This window comes from Adelges cooleyi, unplaced genomic scaffold (assembly GCF_023614345.1).
Source record: "Adelges cooleyi isolate 19-005CV unplaced genomic scaffold, UGA_ACOO_1.1 ACOO_flye_CR_arks_rails_tigmint_CR_PRNA_108, whole genome shotgun sequence".
In the NCBI taxonomy this organism is placed as follows: Eukaryota; Metazoa; Arthropoda; class Insecta; order Hemiptera; family Adelgidae; genus Adelges; species Adelges cooleyi.
The window spans coordinates 16839893-16863287 of record NW_026095761.1 but is presented as its reverse complement, the minus strand read 5'-3'; the positions used below and the strand labels follow the sequence as shown (position 1 = coordinate 16863287).

At 35.3% G+C, this 23395-nt stretch overlaps 1 protein-coding gene across 4 annotated transcripts in view; it reads right to left on the bottom strand.

Moving 5' to 3' along the window:
- Positions 1 to 23395, bottom strand: part of LOC126847449 (tyrosine-protein phosphatase Lar) — a 123010-nt gene that overhangs the window by 49308 nt on the left and 50307 nt on the right. For all 4 annotated transcript variants that reach the window (XM_050587669.1, XM_050587673.1, XM_050587671.1 and 1 more), the window contains one exon: positions 22205 to 22510. In XM_050587669.1, the coding sequence (XP_050443626.1) occupies positions 22205 to 22510 (306 nt within the window). The remainder of the gene's footprint in view (positions 1 to 22204; positions 22511 to 23395) is intronic.

Below are 23395 nucleotides of genomic sequence, written 5' to 3'. Positions count from 1 at the left end.
ATGATTTTACAAAAGTTCATCCATAATGCATTTCAAGGAGTGAAAACCAATTAAAAATATATTTCATGTTATTTTAAAATAACGTTTCAAGGTTTTTTTTTCTAAGTAAAAAAACATAATATAATATGTATCTCTTATATATGAATATTGTATACACTATTTTAAAGAACATTAAACCAGAAATTTACTTATGATGCGTACAAAAATGGTGGAAATTTGTCCTCCGTCACGGTGTTTACACACATAAATGTTGAAACATGAAAAACCTCTCAAAAGTGGACGGCGATATAAAGAAAATATTATGAAAAAAAAAAACAAAGCTAGGTAAGTGAATACTGCATAATCCTCGATTCGATCTCATGTATAATATTATATTACATATTTTTTGGATCCAACAAAAGAAAAGTAAAGAGTGAACGCGGCTGATTCAGTTATCATACATAAATTATATTATGGCCGCGCTGTCAAGAAATAAGCTTCACACCGCCTGTGAGTGTGTGAATATATATATCACTTTACATTTTATAATGAAAAAACTTCCGAGAACTTTTCGAGTCATCTATTTTAGATTATTCAAACACACTTAACGTCATTATTTATATGATGTCGCAACATTCATCGCGACAAACATATAATAAAACATACACAGACACCCACGAAAATGCCCATCTAATAACCAAAGCCGCGTTTTTCGTTACTTCTGTTTGCTTTCATGTTATAAAATAATAATATTAGCTACTTAGAATAAAAAAAAAACGATGGTGGTACCGTCTACGGTCGGACTCAGGTGGTTCATCTGGAAACCCAACACAACGTCCGTGAGCTGACGGCTTGCTAAGAAATAATAATTATTTGTATAAAAATAAATATATACAAAACCCGTTCGACGCGACGGTCCGCTCTTTTAATAACGATCCAGGTTGTGGCAATACATAAAATATATATAAGATATAGCACGAAAAAAAGTCATCTCTCCGACAGCAGATGTGCAAAGGTCTTGGGGATATTGCGCTTTGTTCCCCGTAGACGACGTACCTCTTTTATTCTCAAGATGCATAACTATATTAAACTTCTGCCGCTCTCCACCACAAGACACTTCTACCAAGAGAGTTGCGCCCGGTTATCCTCTCTCCCCCCCCCCTTTCCCGTCTATTTTTCTTCGTGGGTGCATGCCGTCGATTTTAATAATCCATAATCCACCTCTTTGCCCTAGTATTAGGATTTAATTTCATCTAGACGACGATGACATTATAAATGCACCCCTACGCGAAAAGCACACCGTCGGCGATCGTCGCTTGGCATATTAAACAAGTAAAGTGGCTTTAGGCTATTTTGTGGGAAGGGACAGCAAGGGATCACTTTCGGTGCACATCCACTTAAAATCATCCACACGGGGAAAAAGTCATTCCGCCGTACAAAAAGATCAAGTGAATGCTTCGTTTATTTTTTTATGATACATCACTATAGTATTTAATGGTCATGTCCCGGAGTGGAGTCTTTTGATGTACCAATTCGTACGCCAAATTCTTTTATTCCGCAATTTACATGCATGAGGGACTTTTTTCGTTGCGACCAAAAGACCCTTATTGAACTATTATGTACCGATAAGGCTGAAGTGACGACTGGGCGACTCTTTCCTCCCGCCAAAATGCCCGAAGGACATATTTCAATGAACCCTTCTACCATAAATTATTTGCTGTCTGCCGCCGTCGTGGTACATAACAATATTTGGTCGTAAGTCGTGCATCAATGTTCGACTTGAGGATTGTCACGCTTTTCAATATTACTCAAAGAATCGTATGTAAGAGATATTAGTTTCACAATGATGTGCTGATATAATATATTAGTATACAAGTGCCATATCGGTTAACCATCTTTTTGTCGATTTTAAATAAAAACAAGTTTTTGAACAGCAAACATTTAAAAAGTCAGACTATTCATTAATTTATCAAAACGTATTTATAAAGTTTGTAACTTTTAAAAGCGTAATATCTCATTGAGAATATATCGACTGGACTTCTAAAAAATATAAAAGGCCAGTTAATAAAAAGGAAAAAAATAATTTATAAACAAGAGCTTTTCAGAATATCAGTTTTATGTTTATCTCTACATTTAAACTAATGACTGTTTCAAATAAACTGAATGTTGTTTAAATTGCATTTACTAGTAGTTCATTTACTTACATTTGCTAACACTAAGGTGAGCATTTTCTTCCAATGATAGGAATTAAATTGAGAATTTAATATGTCAGTAATTTATTTTTTAATTAGTGTCTTTTTATTATCTATAGTTAATATTGAACATTTTTACAATTTACAATACACGTTGTCTGTAACATTGTAAATTCGAGCAGCCAACATACCCGTCCGTAAACTTCAGAGGGTTTAAATGGAAATTTCAAATTAACCTAAATAATATAAAAGAGTATGCATAATTTAACTGGAAATTATTTTTATCAATTTTCGACGAGCAGCGACTAAGTTCTCACGATGCTCCGGGCTTTCTATCGCCTAATCAAATCAACGTACCACGGCTACATACCTTTTTTGATGATGAGAACGGGTCGCGTTAATAGAAGAGGAGGAGCAGAGACTGGGTTTTCTAATATATATATAGTCTTAAACATTAATCCTGTATTGTAATCCCCGGTGGTGTATATAAATTTACATACATACGACATTGAATAATTTCGCAGTGCTGGATAGTTGAGTGCACATTGAAATAATACTGCATTTGAGATTAAAGAAAAATATGAGCGCAGGGGTTAATTAATGAAGGGGAAAATAACATCGAAACGGCAGGCAATCTTGCCAATTGTTTAGCAAAAACAAACGTCAGTATACCTAAAGACCATTAAACAAAAAAAGACTCTTTAGTTTTCAAATGGTTTTTATTACTGACCGACGGCGAGAGTTTTAGTCTTGCAGTTCTTTTGTTTCCGACTTAATTTACTTATTTCAAGAGTCAGTTCTGATTAAAAAGATGTATACATATACATGTATATTATATAGATAATAATTAGTTAATTCAGTGGCTCACAAAAAAAAAGTATCATAAACAGAATCATGGATAGTGCATATACACTGTATACTATACAGTGTTTCGTGGAATAAACTAGTATAAATATTACCAACTAATAATATTCTGTCAGCTCTTGAACAAAAAAAAGAAAAATATTGTACTTTTTCCTAAAATTCTCTTTCTTGCCAATGTTATTTCAGGCTTAAAAAAATAAGAAAGCACAATTTATTCTCGAATTAATTCCTAAGGAGAACTTTTATACGCTTTATATACAAACGTTAGATTTACCACAATGATGTTACTGGAAACTCTGGGATCAACGAAAACTTCAAACTTAACCGTAGGTAATATATAGATTATATAATTACATTACATGTATTTCTAGTAATAGCCGTCGACATAGACAATAGTGAACAAAATACATAATATATATTATATAGTAAATAATAGGCTTCATTTTTTTTCGGGCAATCTCGAAATTACTTTAACGTGTTATTATCGAGGGAAAAACCTAAAAAGATTACAAGACAATTCCTAGGTCTTGTTCTCGTAGGCAAAATTACAATTAAAATCATTCAGCTTTTATGTGAACCACAATCACTTTTTATTTACTAAATTTATTAGGTTCATAAAAGTACAAGCTATTTGGGAAAAAAATGTACACTATAGGTGCTTTGTAAAGCCAAAATTGTATGTCTACATCATTTTCAAGGTAAGTATTTATCTCTTTTCACAAAAAATGGGGCATTTGTTTTTTTTTTTAAGTTCAGCTTTAGAACTTAAGGTCAAACATAAACCAGTCTCCAATGCCTTAACATTTTTTTTGTTAATAGAAAATTGATTAACTTAATAGAATTAAACAATTAATAGCCATTAATAGGATTTTATAAAACGTTGTGACTGAAATTCCAATCGTCGAATAATATCCATCAATACTCAATATTAGGGTCAAGTGAGTTAGTACATTAACACATTACAGTTAGAGGTACTCTGCTCAAATTGATAATTGTCAATTACTTTATTAAAAAAATATATAACATTTACATTTTCTCTGAGTAAAATAATTACACCACCTTGACATATATAATCAGCTATTCATAAAAGCGTATGATAGTAAAATGCGTATGGAATTATGTAAAAATACTTTACTTTTTTAAGGCTTTCTTAACAATAATCTAAATATTTATGGCGAATACAACGACCGAAGAGTTCAGACCAGCCAAAGAATTTGTGTGTAACTGTCGGTTTACTTGTTCTTTATTTTAAAATTGTTGTTAGTTTTACGCGGAGCTGAGAATATACTGTTCTTTATTAATTATTATACGTTGGTTTTCTAATTGTTGTTAACCATCAAATAAAATGGTTGTAACTCTGAAATTAGGTTGTTTTTTTTTTTGCTACATGAAATTAAATTAGACGGTTTGCAAAAACAAAATCAACGATACTTATGTAATGTGTTTTTACTTCTACTCACATTCGGTCTAGATAGTACCAAACAAAACCTGCGAGATGCGCTAACAGTGATGGATTACGGATTTCTTTTCTCGGTGACCTCGGGCGGCAGGTGGCGCACACAAGTAGGGGGAAAAAGAGGACATACGCGTTCGCGTCTAATGCGTTTATCCGGGGCTCGTGTAATAGACTTGTCGCCTCCGTTTCTTTAGTTTGTTTGTTTTTTTTTTCACCAGTCTAAATGGGACTTGTCACATACCGCGACGAAGGGGTCGGTCGGGAGAATCCTAACGTTTTTCTCACCCCCTACCCCCCGCCGTTGCCAGTCTCCGTCGGGTTTACCGTACGTGAACATCGGCCGCCTGTCTTGGTTAATAAATCCATAATAAGTCATTCCGACGCAAGACGAATTCGACCTGTCCGTGAGGGATTTGATCATATATTACATTTACACGTGCCCACACATACAGACGCGTCCCGAGTATCACTCGAAGCGTTATAATTATTCTCCGTGTGTGTATTGAGCGCCAACGATTTTTCAACTCGATTCCGAGTAAGTATAATACACTCGCGTGACTGGTCTATCACAAAACGGGAGCGTGCGGTCGGATTGTGTTTCGACGAAATATATATATATATATATATATATATGAAAATAATAACAACAAAATGTAGAACTTTTAATAAAAACAATGAAAGTTAGTCGAATTGTCTACACTTTTGTGACGAGTCCGACGCTCGTCCCTCCCCTTTTGCGAAAGACTGACGGCTCTTATTTAAGAATAAAAAAAAACCTTCGGCTATAAAACGCATCGAAGTTTAAAAATAATAGTAGTAATAAACTTTTCATTACGGTTGAACTTTCGGACGGGGGTGAAAGAACACGTGAAATGATGATAAAAAAAATGTGTATTTGATCAGCACGTTCGAGCAACACGTTGGCAATGCTAGTGAGGTACTGCAGTGGTAGTGGTGGTGGTTGGGCGGCCGGTCTGGAGTGCGGTAATCGAAAAAACCGTCGACGCCGGCAATTAATTATTATAACCGCGGCCCGCCCCGACCACTTGTGTATAGAATTGTAAAACAAGGTAAATTTTTTTCACACATGAAATTTCATTAGAAATCTGACGCCGCCCACCACCATTGCCTGTTGGTGTAACGCAAATCTATATGAATCATAACGAACAATAATTCACTGCGTTTCTCATACCCCTTACGCGGCCGACTTGATATATTAATACTAATAACAAATATTAAAGTATTTAAATCGTTTTTTTTTATGGTCTCTGATCAGTATCTTTGCACAGAGGCCGGTGCAAAATATGAATATAACTTATAATAGTATAATAACCACCAATGTTGTTTTAATAGTTTTCGGGTAAACGTTCCATAGTGGTAAGGGAGAGAAAAGAGGCGGCACTTAAAAAATAATATATACCGCTCCTATAATGCATGTTAATAATAATAATACTAATTCCCGCGTTATTTCAGTGGGGCACGAAAAAATTATACACGAATAATATTATGTACCGACTAAATTTAATAGGTTTCATCCAATATAGTACACAGTATTATGTCTGTGTTCGCGCGCGCACGTTTAATATTATTATTATTATTTCTGTTTTATATTATTATCACATATATATTATGCATACGTTTTTTAAGAGCGAGAGGGAGAGTAAGCGAGATAGATATAGAAAAGACGCGCACTAAAATAACGATAAACATCGACGATTTATACGTCCGCAATAAAACCGATGGAAGAAAAATATATATATTATTATTATAGTATGTATGATGTTTATTTTTCGAACGGTAAAATGACGGCGAAAAACATTTATCTGACCGATACCGCATCATATAATATTTTATACGATATAAGCCACACACGCACACATACACTTGCATATAAATATGTATACTATATATATATATACATGGGTATATATTATTAGAAAGAGAATCCACTGTCTTCGTCTCCCTTTTGTTGAACGGCAAAAACAGCATCACATGCCGGGGGCGTCTCGCGTTAATGGAAAAAGAGGCTTAACTTTTTGCATGTACTCCCGTAGTAAATAATAATAATTATAATAAACATGCCACGACGGTGGCCCGTGTTGCTTTGCCTCCGCCACCGTTTAAGCCTTTCTCGATTCCCAGATCTTCCTCCCTTCGCTTCTTCTCCTAGCCATTTGGCTTTGTAACGCTTAGAACACCGCCGAAGGTTAGGTTGGCCGAAAACTACTGCCGCTGCTTAACAATACATCGTCGCAGTGTGTACGTTTTCAGTGGAAAGCGAATATGATTATTATTGAAATTTGACAAAAACAATTTTCGGAAAAACCCAAAGAGGCAGCAGCAATACACGGGAGCGCATAAATTAAGTGGCTTTTAATTTTTAAATAAAAACTTTTATTTTTTTTTTCACTACAGGCTTTAATTAAAAGTAAAAAAAAGTATCTCCACCGCGACGACTATATCGGCATCCGCCGCCAACTTTTAAGTGTTTCGCCCGTTTACTTAGTGGCCATACATCATTTTTGATATCTTATTTTAATATTCATAAACGGCATATTATTATTATTATTAGAATATTATTACAAAAACTTTTCGTTTTGCATACATTTCGCCGAATCCACGCCCCGAGCGTTTCTTCGATACCCTACATTTTTAGGTCCTACACTGTAATTAATACGGGGTCCGCTACATATAATAGATAGGCACAACGCAACGGTGTACCTGTTTTGCCTACCCACAGCGCCGTCACGTAGTTCACCGAGTGATTCACCACAAACGTAGCACGATGACCTCCATTTTATTTTAATAATAATAATAACTACTTGTAAACGTATTTTTTCGAGAGCACACACAAAATATGGGGTGACTTTTCAAAGTTCAATAGAAACTTTTGTTTAATTCCTTGTACATTTTTAATTCAAGAAAATAATAAAAGCTTTAGTTCGTAATAGGATAATAATCAATAATGACCCCTCCTCACAGAGCCAAAATCGTTACTTGTTTTAACTGGCTAGCAAATCACATGGTCTGGTTATACTTAATATTATTATACACGGGCAGAACAATTATTCGAAATGCAGTAGACAAAATATTTTAAGCGAGTAAGGCAATTACAAATGAATTGGAAAAATTGATTTTTAGATACAAATATACAACGAATTTCCAAATTGGCCATAATTTGCGTCAAGAATAATTCGACTACTAAAAATTCGAGATTTATTAGAAGTATCATTAAACCTCAAAACCGAAACCAGAAAGTGGAAAGATCTACTTTTCCATATGAAGCGAGAATCGCTATAATTGTCTTGCCATTTTATTATTATTTAGAGCGTCCTTATAAAAAAAAAACCAATGTTAAAATAAAATGTTAAGATTATTTTTGCAGTTTAATCAAAAATGAGGTTATTTTTAATGTTGGGAAGAAATTCTCACCTTCTCTTTCCAAATATCAAACTGGGCCGTTTATAACGATTGTAGGTGACATATAATAATGTATTTTTTAATTGTACAACAATTTTTGTTTGATTATTCACAAAAATGGTTAACGCTACACCGAGGCGGGCTGAGTCGATTAAATTGCATACTCTAGACTCTCAAAATATAATAAAGTCCCGTACACTTGTTTTGTTTTGTCGTTAGCGCAAACACCGAGCATTAATTTCGTTAAAATGATTTTCGTTTGCGTTAAGAGACGGACAAGTTTTGCGTTTGGTCGATAACGCTAAAGAGAATGTTTGTTGGACACTTAAGTTAGGGGACGAGCTGTCTCGCGTAATGTGACTTGATAATTCCCCGGTCGGGCTGGGAGGGAGGATGACGAAAATAATTATTTTTTGGGCGACACTTAAAAGATGCTGATGATGCACTCGACTCAAGACAAAATAAGAGAAAAGAACGGCGAATGATGGGGGGAAAAAATAAGAGAAAACAATTTTAGACGTTTCACTTGGCCCTTAGCGACAATGGCCGCTGTCTTTTTCACACTATTATACAAAGTTCTGTCGAACAGTCGTCGAAAGTGTTTTCCACGCTATAGACAAAAGGTGTGTTCTTCTGCTTGTCTTCGTTAATGTTTTTTCTAAGATATTTCACTCTCAAACCCGTCATAAGCTCACACTAATACACACATTACAGTCCGGGTATATGTTCGGTCGTACATTTCCCATTGAAATTTTACGCGCGCCATTCGGAAACTCTTGATTGCACTTTTATACACACTTTTCTTCTGCTGGCCGCCATTGAATTAAACCTTTTTCATACGTAAGCCCATCGACCCTTCTTTTCTTTTTTTTTCTTTCGTTCGGTCGACTATGACTTAAACAGAATCGGACCGAAAGAGTAGCAGAGTAGAGAGAGAGAGAGAGAGAACGCGATAGCAAAAACTACAACCACTAGCACTACTATTTATATGTATATATACAATCGTGCTACGGCAAACGACTACTAATATTTTCGCAATTTAGCAATGCCGGTCGAAAAATAAAAACCGCATCCAATAGCGTTTTTCGCAGAGTATTGGTCGTTTTGACAATTCCTAACAGCTGTTACGCGCGCGCCGAGTTAACAAAAAAATAATATATAAAAATAAAGTATGTTTTATTATGTTATTTGTTCACAGTGTAGATCCAATGCTAATAAATCCCGGGGCCAGCGGTTAATGCGAAAAATATCTCCTAAGGCAATTTGTTTGGGGCGCCGCCGTGACCGGCGTTGATTAATATTTCGGTATAGCCGGCAACATTAAAGTCGTTAACCCCCATTTCTCCACCGCTAACGGAGTGAAAAAAAATACAGTAACAATAATAATAATAATAAAAAATACATAGACATCCACACACACACATAATAATGTGTCCCTCCCCCCTTTGGTTAATGAACGAGGTCTTGATTTATAAGCGTGCGCCAAAAAACGACGATAACATTACGACAGCAAAAACTACAACAAACGGATGAAAAAAAAGAGTAATAATATTTTTGGATTTATGACTTGTCACCTGATTGACAAGGTATTGAAAACTTATAACGGAGTGTAACGTGCTCGTTATAAATGAACAAAAAAAAAATTTCACCGAGAAATCACATCGAATTAACCGCTTAAGTAGTACACAGCTTTCCCTGACAATAGCCGCTGCAGTCAACTCAAGACATTACGGTCGGATTCTTTATTTAACTCGACCATTACTTCTAGGCGGCCTCGGTTTGTGTCCAAAAACATTGCACAGGTGCTCAAGCCGGTATGGAACATTTAAACGGCCAAATACTCTGTTTGACAACGGTGAATTCGCCAATTCTAGCAGAAGGTAATCCAATAAACGGGACAGACGAGAATTCCTGGTAAATTGTAATTGACTGGAATATGTCAAAAAGGAAGAAACTCTAAAACTCGTTTTAGCCAGCCAAAGAGAAAAAACTCTGTGCGGCGGCAAACCGTCTGATCTATTTCTCATATCGCTGTTGGTAATTTAATTTATTCCTTGAGTCGGTGACAAAGTTCAGACAAAGAAAAAATACTATCGGTTTAAAAACGTAAAAAAAATATCCATTAAAACCGACCGCGTCCGTCCGTTGCTTCGAGTTAAAAAAAAAAATAATGACACCATAAAACACAAAACCAATTTGTTTGAGGTGGTCGAGACGTTCATCTAACGCTCGTAAAGCTAAACATTATCATAATAACGTTACCCGAAGTTTTAATCGGTCAAGTGATGAATGATATAATATCACAAGTACAAGGTTAGAACTAAAAAATTAATGTAAACTACACATTATGGTACACACAGAGCATGTCGAAAATTAGTTTTACAATTAAAAAAAGAAACCACAGACCATGAAGGTGCCTTGCCGGTCGGTATAAACTATAAACCCTATTACAAGTCTATAAACTAAGGTCTAAACTTTTTCACGTCTGTGTACTATTATTTTGTTTCCTATTACCAACCCGATTGTAGATATATATAACTTTGTTGCGGTTTGACAGGTTGTTGTTGGCTTGAACTCTCAAACATGCAGCAGTACATATTAGTTTACGGGAATGTTCAATAAAAATCAACGACAACTACTAAAAAATTGTCAAATGTAACAAAAAATATAAACTGGCCTATAACAAATATTCTAAGCATACTTTCATTAAAAAAATATTATAGTTCGACGATTAGTTGTAAAAATATCTAAATATTAAGTATAATATTAGTATACAATATAAACATAAAATTAAGGACAAATTGTGTTTACAGTAATAACAAAAATAAAGGAAAATAGGGCAATGGTGTTTGAAATGGTTTTTATTCAACGGCTAAATAAATAACGTAATGTAATACATTTATATTTGTTACTTTAACAGCACAGAAGCTATACTTTTAATGCATATCAGTTTATTGTTATTCTTCTGACAAACATACTATAAACACAAGTCATATGGGCAACTTTATTAAACGTTTTAAGTTCAACATTCGTCTTTGTAGCGGCGAAATTCAAAGAATAAATTAGCACATGAACGCACACGCACGTTTTAATATCTGAAATTATAGACGTGTTCTAATTTAAATTTTAAATAACGTGCAAAATGTAATTTCCCATTTTAAATTGCTCGTCGCCATGTGTGTAATTATAATAATAATAATAATAAATGTATGCGACGTGTGGATACCTGCCGCAAAATGTGACGAGGCGGCATGGCAGGAGGTAGTTAAATAAAAAAATATCCAAAATAGATACCATACAAATTTCAATATAATATTAATATGTTATTTTGTTTTAACGCATATATTAATACTTGTCGACAAACCCTCTCTTTTACCCCCTCTCGGTCAGTTAAATTCATACAAGATAAAAACATTTAAGTAGGTACTTGTTTAATTCACATCAACGATACAATATTACTTTTTAATGACTTTTTAAATATCAATATTCGTTGAAAAGGAAAAACCGATTAAATTTTACAACATACAACGATTGATACTTATAAAATAATTTATTTTATTTTATGATACTTTAATTATGATACGTCCACCTATGTATAAAGTAAATACACTTTTTAGCGTGTAAGAAATATGTATAAAAATGAACCTATTTAAAAATTGTATAGATCATATTTGGCTAATAAAGGTTTGACATTTAATTTCTCATTTGGGTGTTACGTGTGGGTAACTGTTTCACAAAATTAATTACAATATTTCCTTTCGCTTAAAGAACACTAATTATTATACTAAAAATTATAAATACCGAAAATTATACTTATTTATGAGTAATAAACTAAGCTAATAAAATGACTTACGTTATTTTGTATTATTTATGTCCGTAATAAGATTACACAGTTATTTGGTTTTTTTTACCAACAACTGATTAACATTTAATGACCTTAGAGGCTAATTATTTTAAACACATAAAGAGCGAATTGCCATTGTCCTACTGGAACATCAAATTATTTAGTGCGATTTGAAATAAAAAAACAAATGGACTCACTCATTCTCTGGCGAGTGCTAAAAGAGAATTGGCAGTTACGCGTTATACTATTTGATTTGAGTCAAATAGAAAAGAATCGAAGCAGGAAACGCTACAGGGGACATTGTGTATACACACATAACAATAACACCTATACACATAAAAGAATAGATTGGACTTGCTCCGCTCCAACGCAGTTGTCCAATATAGGCGGCAATGCGATTATGGAGTATTGTATTTTTTTTCTTGTTTCAGTAAAACGGTATAATACAATTGGCCGTTCACATCAAATAAACGGCGACCTCTTCAATACACACACACAAGGTTGATATACAAAATATTCGGCGAACAAACAACGACGGTTGATATTTCTTTGCAGTCCTTTTCCTGTTGTTACAGTCACTGAACAGAGGGGCAGCAGATCACACTTGGGGACGATACTACAAACCTACAGAGAGGGATCAGCGGGCGTGGAGGCCACATAAGTGAATATCTGGTGGCACACATGAAAAACCGTACAAGTCGTAAAAGAAAACGAAAAGATAATATTCAACAACACTACAGGTAGGTTTTTCTTTGTTTATTTTTTTAACAGCCTCGTGTGTATATAATATTTTTATTCTCTTCGAAAATGTCTGAAGGCAATAAAAACCGTTAGGAAAATTCTTCGCACGTCCCGAACTCGTTTCCAGTTAAAAATGACAAAATTATACTTGCACGCCGGCACCGCGCGTATAATCTGATCCACGGGATCTGACCTGAGAGGGAAGGTAAAAGATAGGAGGAAAATGAATAAACATAAGTCGCCGTTTCAAAACCAGAAATGGGCAAATTTTAAATATAAACTTTAAGATACAAAATGGTGTTTTAAATTTTGTACCCGAGATACATAAGTATAAGCTATTTATATATTACACTTAAACATTAATTTTAATAGATATAATACAAAGTTTTCATTAACTGAAATTTTATTATAAGTATTATGGATGAATCTATTCAAACTATTTTGTATTTTAAATAGTGTTGCCTTACTATTGTACAGAATATATTTTAAATAATAAACAAACACCTATTTTACATTCCCTATTTTCAATACATAAAATTACCTATTTCGTCGATTTCTGGACATAACACACCTACAAAGAAGGTCGGAGGGGACAAAGTAAAAAGAAGGTATTGTTTTCTCAGGACAAGTATGAGTGAAAATCATTAAACGATTAAGAATTTTATCTTTGGCTCGGCGACGGGTGCAAAGGTCGCGGAGGTGATAAATCGCGAGACAGAAGCTTTTGTCCTAACGTTAAAGGCAAAGGCGGACGGGAGATGTGGCTCCCTAAAGGCTTTTCTTTTGCCGACACACGGCGGCGGCAATGGGGCATCGTTGTAAATATTAATAAAGCTGGACCCCCCTCTTCGCCCCCGCCCAGTACCCCTACTACTCATACATATATATATATATATATATATATATATATATATAATATTTGGAACTAGAGTAGGTGTTAAATCCGGCGTTCGGGGCACGCCCTTTTGTGCCGCGGAGATTGTACCCCGGCAATAAGAACAACACGCCCGGGTAACAACAACAAAACGTTAATAGCTTTCTTGTGATGGTGGTGGCTCAGAGCGAGGTAACTTCCGCCTCTTCCCGGCACCTGCATGACGCGATATGGCGAAAAACCGAAAAATAAAAGACCTCATCTTCCTCGTCTTCCGACAACAATAACACGGACCGCATATAAACAATAGCTGTGGCGGGCCAACTCCGTAAAATGGAATTTAACAGCAGGGACGTGTTAATACAGAAACAGAAAAATTAAAAAAAAAGTTTGTGTGTGAGTTTAATTTGTCGAGATGATGAAATAATATTATTTTTTCATCTTTTGGACACCGTCAAAAACTAAAACGACACTTTATTTGTGTAGTGTTTCGTGAAACACGGCAAAGAACAAGTAAACAAATGAAAGGTTCCTCGAGCAAGCCAGATAATATCAATTATTACATTGGTACATAGTGTGACTGCAAACGATACCGGTACACAGTATAATATTATAAATTATATACATTTTGTCTGCCAGAACAAATTCAATAACTACATCGACCAACGAGGTAAGTAATACCGAACACGAATATAAAGATGTTTGCTTTTAAATAGTCTGTTCACAAATGACCTTTAAAGATGTTTAACATAATATAATACGGGGCTCGATTTCACCATTTTGAAAACTGGTCCATTTTAAACTCGGAGGTCAAAACTTGATTATAGTGTACTCTAAAAGCTATAATATAGCTGGATTAGGTGCATTCGGAAGTTGCAATTAAGTTTTCACAACAATAAGTTAAACATTTCTAGTAAATTTATGAAAATCGCAATGCTCTACGCATTTTATTGTAGCGAATAGGAATACTTTAAGTGAATTATCATTAAATATTGTTTTTGATGATAATTCATTAATAGTTTTCCTATCCACTTTATTCTTTATTCTAAGTTTTAAGGCGTTCATATAGTTGGTGGTATTTCTAGTAAAGAAGTATCATCAAGTTTAAAAGTTTCATGACTTTTATATTTTTATATATCATTAAAAAACGAATAAAAACTGTGAATTTCTGGTGTCAATTTTATTAGTTTCGTTTACTATGATGTCAAGTATAAATGTACAATATAATATAACATACATGTCGAATTATCACGGTACACGAATTTTCGCAAAATGATTTTATGTGGGCATTTACATTAAGTTGGTGATTTAATTGGAAAGGATAAGGAGAACCGTTATTATCGAAACCTTTGGGATTATTATTAACCGTTGGCCGGAGTCGTCGTTATTATTATTAAAGGGTATGCCTAGGAGCGGTACGGCGAAAACGGTGCAGGCCAACAAGCTGCCAAGCTTATCAATGTACAGTGCAGCCCAATAATAGAATGTATACAATGACGTTATATCGTACACACAAGTCCCATATGTACGGCAAAGGTGGTTTACGGAGGCGGAGGTTGAAACAAAAGCAAACACACACACACACACACAACCAACCTTATACTCCATCGAGTAATCTACATAATAATAAAAGCTGAGTGTATGTACGACCGTCGATGTTGAATTCTGACGTAATCCTATTTTGGTATTAACTAAATTGAGTCACCCCCTCGGCAATAACGCAAAAGCCCCTGTGACGCTTTGACAGTACATACATAGGCTAAACCGTTTATCGGCCGCTTTCTAAACCAAGCGACATACTATGGGAACGGTTTTTGATGCGTACGCGCATACTTAATAAATAACTATAATCGCTATAGTAAGTCGTCGCCACATACTTTGATGTCTAATCCTACTTGCGCGGGCGAGAATGTGTTAATACCAATATTCGTCGGTTATCGGCTACACGAGAAAATTAAATTTATCATCAAACATGGGCGGCCTAGAGCAACACCTCTCGGGTTTAATTATAATATTCGAAATATTCTGTGTAATATATGTGTTTCCATAACCTTTTAGCGCCGCCCAAAACTGCCGAAGCCTATATAAGTATACATTATACATTTTGTCGTGTCTGGAAGTCCAGACACGCACGACCAACAGTTTTTTTTCTCTCGCACCACCACCACTACCGGCTACTTCACCTGTCCGCCAGCGAAGTACTAGAACTCAGCACACAACGGTCACACAGCTCAGTGAACTTTTCAACGACAAATTGGTTCGTAACAGTCTCCGCTTTACGATTACATTACATATACATATTATAAGAAAAGGGTTACCTTTTTAGGCAAATGTAAACGTTACACCGTAATTACTGTTATCGTGACATACGCACGATCATGCCATTTAATTATATGTAAAACAAACATACAGCAGTATAAGTAGTGTTTTTGGAATGATGTACATTTTTTTTTTATATATTTCCGTTTCGTTTTACTTTTGCCTCGCAGTTGTTGTCGGATCTGATTCAATTTTTATATATTCCTCTCCGGTTATACGCAAGACGTCGTTTTTTCTATTTAATCTTTCGGAGGGAAAAAATATACTGTATTATTTATTTTTACCGCTGAGAAAAACAATATAAAACGGGGGCAAGAACGAGCGGGGACACCCCATCGTCTCTCAAAGGTTCAAAAGCTCGCGGTTTACCTGCGGTTGATAAGTTGTATATTATTCTTGACCCTAAAGGCGATATATTTCGGAAATTTCCCTCGGTTTATATACAAGTAGCTTTTTGGCCAGTCAGTCTGAAGCCGATATATATATACAAACATAAGTATTTTCGAGTGAACCACTTTTACTAGAGACGTAGTGCATGCATACGAGAGGTAGGAGGGAAAAAAGTTTGCTTCAATATTATGTGCTGTGCTGGACTCAATCCTAAATAGCCCAATGTTTCAAAACTGCCTATAAGAGAGTATACATCCCGGGCCGGTCAGAACGATAATAGTAATTGCGCCAATATAATATAAAGTTCCGGGCTGTAGTTTCAGGAGCACGCTTAAGGCGATCCATTCTGCTTGTCTTGTTATACTTATGTACACATCCACACATAAAAACTCACACTGAAAGAGATACAACCGCGTTTCATTAACCTAAGCTTTGATGTTCTCAATTTTAAGGATAACATATTTAGTTCGAATATACACACATCGACATTTATACATAAACAGTCGCGCAATTACACATACGAGTACAACATAAGTATCCGTGTTGACAGGATACATATATTATTTACAAAGATCAAATCACAAAATATACTTTAACCTGCATAAACGTCAGTACTATCTTTATTATTATACTTGATACTGCACAATTGGAATACTAAAACATTTTTATAATCAGTGAACCTATTCGCTAAACCTATTTCTTTATATATCAAGTCTATAGATCAGAAATCATACCCAAATATTACTTAATTCAGTCAAAAACTGAAACATTGTACACCTTCAAAATCGAAAAAACACAAATATTTACATTTTTTTAAACTTAAAATTACATATTTAAAGAATATTATTTAGATATAATACATATATGTATACATATTTTTTAGATACAATACTATCGATTACGTTGACAAACCAAAAAATTATGATAAACTATTTCCCCTAGACAAGACATAAATATTTTCAGCAATTCACACTATGCTCCGACCTCACTGTGTTGGTTTTTCTAGTTTTGTGGCGAAGCTGAGAAGTTATTATTTTTCATTCAGTTAGGTTAACTCCAAGTTTTATTACTTTATAAGCAGTTTATCATGTATTATAAGTTATAATATATTAGTTATAACTTATAACTAATACTTTCGGACTGATATCATTTACTGTATGTAGACAATAATAATAAAATAAAATAAATAGATATGTCACTATTTACGGGATCTACGTTTAAAAGTTGTGATCAAAAAGTTTCTTGCTCATTTTGGTTTATAAAGAACAAATAATGGTAACGGTCAAAGGCAAACAGTTATCAGAAGTAAATCCTTCTACGGAAATGTTATTTAACGAGGTATAAAGTCGGCTTATAAATAAGTAGGTACAAAGTTCCAAGTTAACGACACAATTTTATATCCTAAAATTGTTGATCTTGCTAAAGGCAGCTTATTTCTGATATCTTTTCACTTTTATTTATTTAGTAAGACAATAGTACACACCGCACCCACACCAATAAACCGCACGTGAAAATTATGTGTATTAATTGCCACAGGTATTTTGAAAATATACTTACTAAGACGACCAAATGTGTCTAACATGTTAGGTATATTTATCGATAAATACAGTTAATAAACAATAATCAACCAATGTTTTTTGTTGCGTATAAACAACGTCGTACTGTTAAAGTTCGGTGTATACATTTTTGGTAATTTATTAATTTTGAATAGTTTAGATTATTGAGTATCAACAAGTACTAGACGAAAAATATTGATTTTCGACATAAGATACGTTATAAGAGTGCTAGAATTTTTGAAAAAAATACTACCGTTTGGGGGGGGGGGGAGCAAGTTAAATCTTCGATAGCGATTGTTCTTTTTTGTTTTAGACAAAATAAACGTTATCAAAAATATTATTCTCACTGCGCCGTGGAAATCATAAAATAAACACGCAAAAATATGATCGACTAATTAAGGCTGTTATAACGTGTTCCGTTAGTTTAAATAGAGGACTTCCTCCATCACTAACAATAACAAACGCTGCCGTCTGGAAACCAAAAATATTTAGACCTATTGAATTCGCTTGCAAGTATAGGTACGACGACCGTTTTTGCGAAATTGCGTTTGAGATTAATGCTTCGCATAAAAGTGTACACACCTGATCGTTATTGTTATTGGAACATTTATTATTTTAATGGTCTTGGGCAGCTGTGGCGGCCGCAGGGAGAAGCCCTTTCGTTTCTGTTTATTAAATATGCGAGCGGTAATAAAAATTAATAATTCAATGAAACGGTTCATTATTATATCTTAATAATGGCATTTATTATTATTACTTTTTTTTTGCCCTGGCAACTATACACTAGGTAAAATTTGAGGGATTGAATTTCACGGAATTCGCCGTCCCCCGAGCCGGTCAAGCCACACTAATTGCGTTACCGGTGTACAACGAGGTAATCGTTTCGAAGTCTATTCTCGACCCGCTCGTGTACTTCTCCGACCCTACTACGGTACCACGGGTAAGCCGTGCCACAAAACTACTAAACGCGGTACAGGGTCTACAAATATATATACATTATACATGATATATATGCAATTAAGTATCGGTTAGGGGGCGACAGAGAGAATTAGCGAATTAATTGACATTAACGTTGGTTTTGGCTTTTGGTGTGTGATAAACGATGGCGTCACCTCCCTTATCGCGGGCAGCTTGCACAGTATCAATCAACCCCCGGGCGTGTAAACTTTATAATAACAGTAAACCACCAAAAATTACGGAAAGGGGACGAAGCGGCGGAGAAGGAAGAAAAAAGCGGCGTCATCTCCACGCAAGTTTTTCTGTGTGCTGGAAAAATTACCGTTAGGTCGTCGCCGCGGTCTTTTAACTTTCTCCCATTAATTTCCATTTTCTTCGCCATTTTTACCCTTCGCCCCCTCGGCACCGGTCTACCGTTACCGACGCATCTGGCCGGTTTTTAATGTGATTTGTTGTTATACACCTCTAATGGCCGGCAACTTTTTTTCCAGCTAAGTGCGAAAAAGAAGGGAGGGGGTCAGGACCAGAGAAGGTCGTCGGTTATAAGGAAAAAAGTTTGCACACTCGGAAAGTCAACCGCATAAGCGCTTTTGAGAAACCATACGGCGGCACGCGTTAACTGGACAAAAATCTATCTAACCTCTCATCTTCTCAAAGTAAAATTCAACTATTTTAAATAATTATTATAGCCACTGTTTTTATACTTACAAACCATCTAACTTCCGCGGAACAACCTCTGAAGTCTAGTAAAAATGCGCCCATTAAAGGCACACATTCAATATTATCACAACTTAAGGAAATTCAAATGAGCTACTTATTAAGGGGCAAAAATAGACAGTATTTAACAAAAATCTATCTAGTATCTGTTAAATATGCCGACTGATTTTAAGGTGAACAAATATTATTTATTTCTAGTTATAAAACTTTTTAAATTTTTTTTTCTTTGAGTTATGGCGAAAGTTTGATAAAAAAATTTCAAACTTCATTCCATTAACGATCGATAACCATGATTCAATTTTGATACCTAGTGAAAACTGTATTGAACGTCTTAATATGTTTACTTTGGATCCTACGAACAACTTTTTCCATTTATTTATCTGAAGAAGCGTAATAATATATGTTGTGAATATTTGTACATTTTTACATTTTTATAGTCAAATTTTGATAAGTGTAGGTCTACATTTGTAAAAAGTTGTTCATAGGATCAAAGAACACAAGATAAGAAATCCAAACTTGCCTCAAAAATCTTTATCGCGGAATTAAATCGATCAGTACCGTTGGAATGAAAAATAGATCCTTTCAGCATGAAAAAACAGCCAGTTTTTAATTCCCTTAACACGACTGTTGCTAGCAAAATCAACATAACATATAAATCGTCCAATTCATCTCATCCCTATTCTAACTTCACACGCGATGACAAAATAAGGGTTCAAAAACATTGATTTTCGCAGTGATATTAGTGTGAGAAAATGTGAGTCAAATATATAGACTTGAGATAAATTTAGTAAGTACGAAGCTAAAGAAATTATATTACTTGTAAAAATGAATTACAGAGAAAATATACCGACATAAAACCCACTTTACAGTCCTTTCATAAAAAGGTAGCCAGACTCAAGATGTACTGGAAGGCTTTGGTCTAAGTAGGATCGGACTTCAACGCACCGCCGGGCAACAAAGCAAATCAAAATGAGCCGGTTGATTTTAAGGCTGATGTCTTTCTGTTTAATTGAAATACAATATAAATAGATATTATTGTGACAGAATAATCAAATAATTATTATCATTATTATTGTTATTTTTAATATTATTCATTATTATAATGGGAGGAGTACCCACTTGGTAAGGAGGCAATGTGTTTGCGCTTACTGTCTCTGGTTCGACACTCGGTCACAGGCGCTCCTTTTGCCGGGCGAGCAATCGTCCGGTGAAAAGGAACGGCCATCCCCCTCTCCGGCGACGGACTGACCCGTCCCGGACAGCGAATCCGTCTAGAAACCATCATCTCATGATGGCATCGTCGGGCTTTAAAGACCCGTTAAGTTTGATAATGATGATATTTTTGTTATTACAAGAGAAGTCCTAGATACGATTTTGAAGGGTGTTTGGACCCTTGGGTCCGAACACAAACGCGTTATCCATATTATTAATATTATATTATATATAGATACATAGAAAAAAATACATTGATGGTGTCTGGTCGGGGACGAATTTTATAGTGTTCGCCAGTGGAATTCAATTAAACGCCTGGGTTAGCTTTAAAGGAAATAGAGAGTGGTTGCATTGTACAGGAAGAATAGATTCGCTGTGAAGTGTCCTGTGCGTAGGTAGGCAACAAATAATATATTACCGCCGCCGCTCCGTGTGACAAACCGATGAATCATAGATGTAAGGGATAGGGGTGGAGATGTTATCAAGCCGAGCGAGCCAAAAATGAAAACGAGAAGAATGGAAAGCAAAAAAACCATACGAATTCCTCCGAACGCCATCATGCCGTTGACGTTATGCAAGATAAATACACAAGTCGGTTCCAGCGTTGTTACCGGCGAGGAGGATGGAGCGAATGCGTTTTCTGACGCAGAAATAGTGAGCTTCCGGTAAATCGAGTAAAAGGAATTTTATATTATTGTAAACTTCTACATGATTAACTTCGAATATTAACATCGCTCAGTCGGACGCGGACGCGTTACATTTCTCATACGAGACCGAGCAGCATTTATAGACAAACGGGAGGCGATGCAAAAACACACCAAATATTTGGCAGCAGAAACTGATGATGCTCAAAGAAGTAAACTGTTAAACGCGTTAAATCTTACGGATAATACAAATAAAAACCATGTGAAGTATACGAATTGTAGTAACTTGTACAGAACGTCACTATGTAAAGTATAAAAGTACTCGGAAGAACCAGAAATCAATGCGAAATTTGTGAAACAAGTAATAGATAGCGTCGTAGTCATAATCATAACCCGAGTTCGTCAATATTAATTTGAACAATTAAAAAACAACAGTGATAGTACCTATACTAGATTGCTTTTTTAAATATTACGTAAACTACACACATATCCCGTCTGTTTAAAGCGATCTGGAACAGCTTTCTCATAGAATGCAGTCAAAATATTGCTAATACAGGGTAATGTTCCATGCTCAGAGTTGGCTTTAGTTTTTTTTATCTTACCTAAGTTTCACGAAATGCAATTTTGCTGAACTGGTTTAGTTCATGACCAAGTTATCATAATAATATCATACATGTCATATAATCGTCAAATCATAAAAGTATAAACCATATTATGATTTCTTATTCCTATCATTTGGTACTTTGACCTGTTAAGTCATTAAAGGGGTTTTCCTCACTCCTTCCATATGTAATTGAATTATTAAAGTTCCATGAAAATCCTTCTTTTTACCTCAATTTTTCGATGTTCACTTTTGTTACCTAATTCTCTCCACCAGCCGTCCCTGAGTTAACAAGTCGGAGATTTGGCATCATAATGATATAGATTCGTGACAAAAGCATGAAAGAAAATCTGTTTTAGCAATTGACCATTGACACTTGATAACATAATCTACATCATTTTTACAACTTAAATACACACAAAAAAATGTATTACTTACCGTCGTACACTTCGAGTTTGGCGTTAGCACTGACTGCGTCACCCACTCCATTCTCAGCAAAACATTCGTATACAGCATTATCCCGTGGCGTTCGGGTTGGGTCGATCCTCAAAACTGAACCGGTCTCACTGCTGCCGATCACCTTGTCCACGATATCGTACCGGTTGAGTGATTCTGATACTTTTTTGTTGTTTTTCCGCCATTGGATAGTAGGCCGAGGGTCACCCTTAGCGCCGCAGTAGAACGATGCCACGCCGTTGCTCTTGACTGTCTGCGACCTGGGCTTAACCGTCAACGTCGGAGGTTCTGTGGACAACATTCGACCATATTACTAACCAACAAACTTTCAGAATATATTGAAATAAAACATTTTATACATGTTTGTCCGCAGAGGACGAACAAAAAATGTCTGCAGACCGTGATGGATATGAATCGATTACGATCAGGTATGCGATGTGGCTAGAACACTACAGTCCACATTGCTTTATGTTCATTTTTTTTAGTTCCTATACAATAAACATTTTTTATCAGACCAAGACCGACTACACCGGATGACATTGTCATTAAATTTAATTACAAAGACTACAAAACGGAAGTTAAATTAATATGATTTTCAGTTGCGTACACATTATCCGAGATGTTCGTCAAGAAAACTGCGAAGCCAATAAAAATATTTTCACTAAAGCTTTTTAGAAACGTTAGCTTGACTTACCAAAGTCCGTTGAGTTCACTGATTTTCAATGGTTATTCGCATATGTTAATAATTTTAACCAGATGTAAACTTGAACCTACACGGCTTTAATGCATCTGGTGACCTATCAATCGGCAAACAAACGTCGAAGGGTCACACACTGGAAGTCATCCGTTGTGCATTGAAGCACAACCCTACGCATACACATCACATTTCCATAAGCGCGTTTTTCATTTTGAAAAAACCCCTCTGTAAATGACGCTTAGTGTTGGGTCGAATCCACTAACCCATGCCATCGACCATCCGCGTGTACATGATTACTGTGGGCAAATGGGCCCACCAGATTGTCCCGTGTCCAGACACCACGATTACCTACGTTTATAACATAAATACCACGTGTCGGTGATGGACGACAAAACGTTGTACTTTTAAGACTTAAAAACTTTGTACATTAGGGTCGGTCGCACACGTTAAGTCCATCATGCCGGACTCGTATTAAA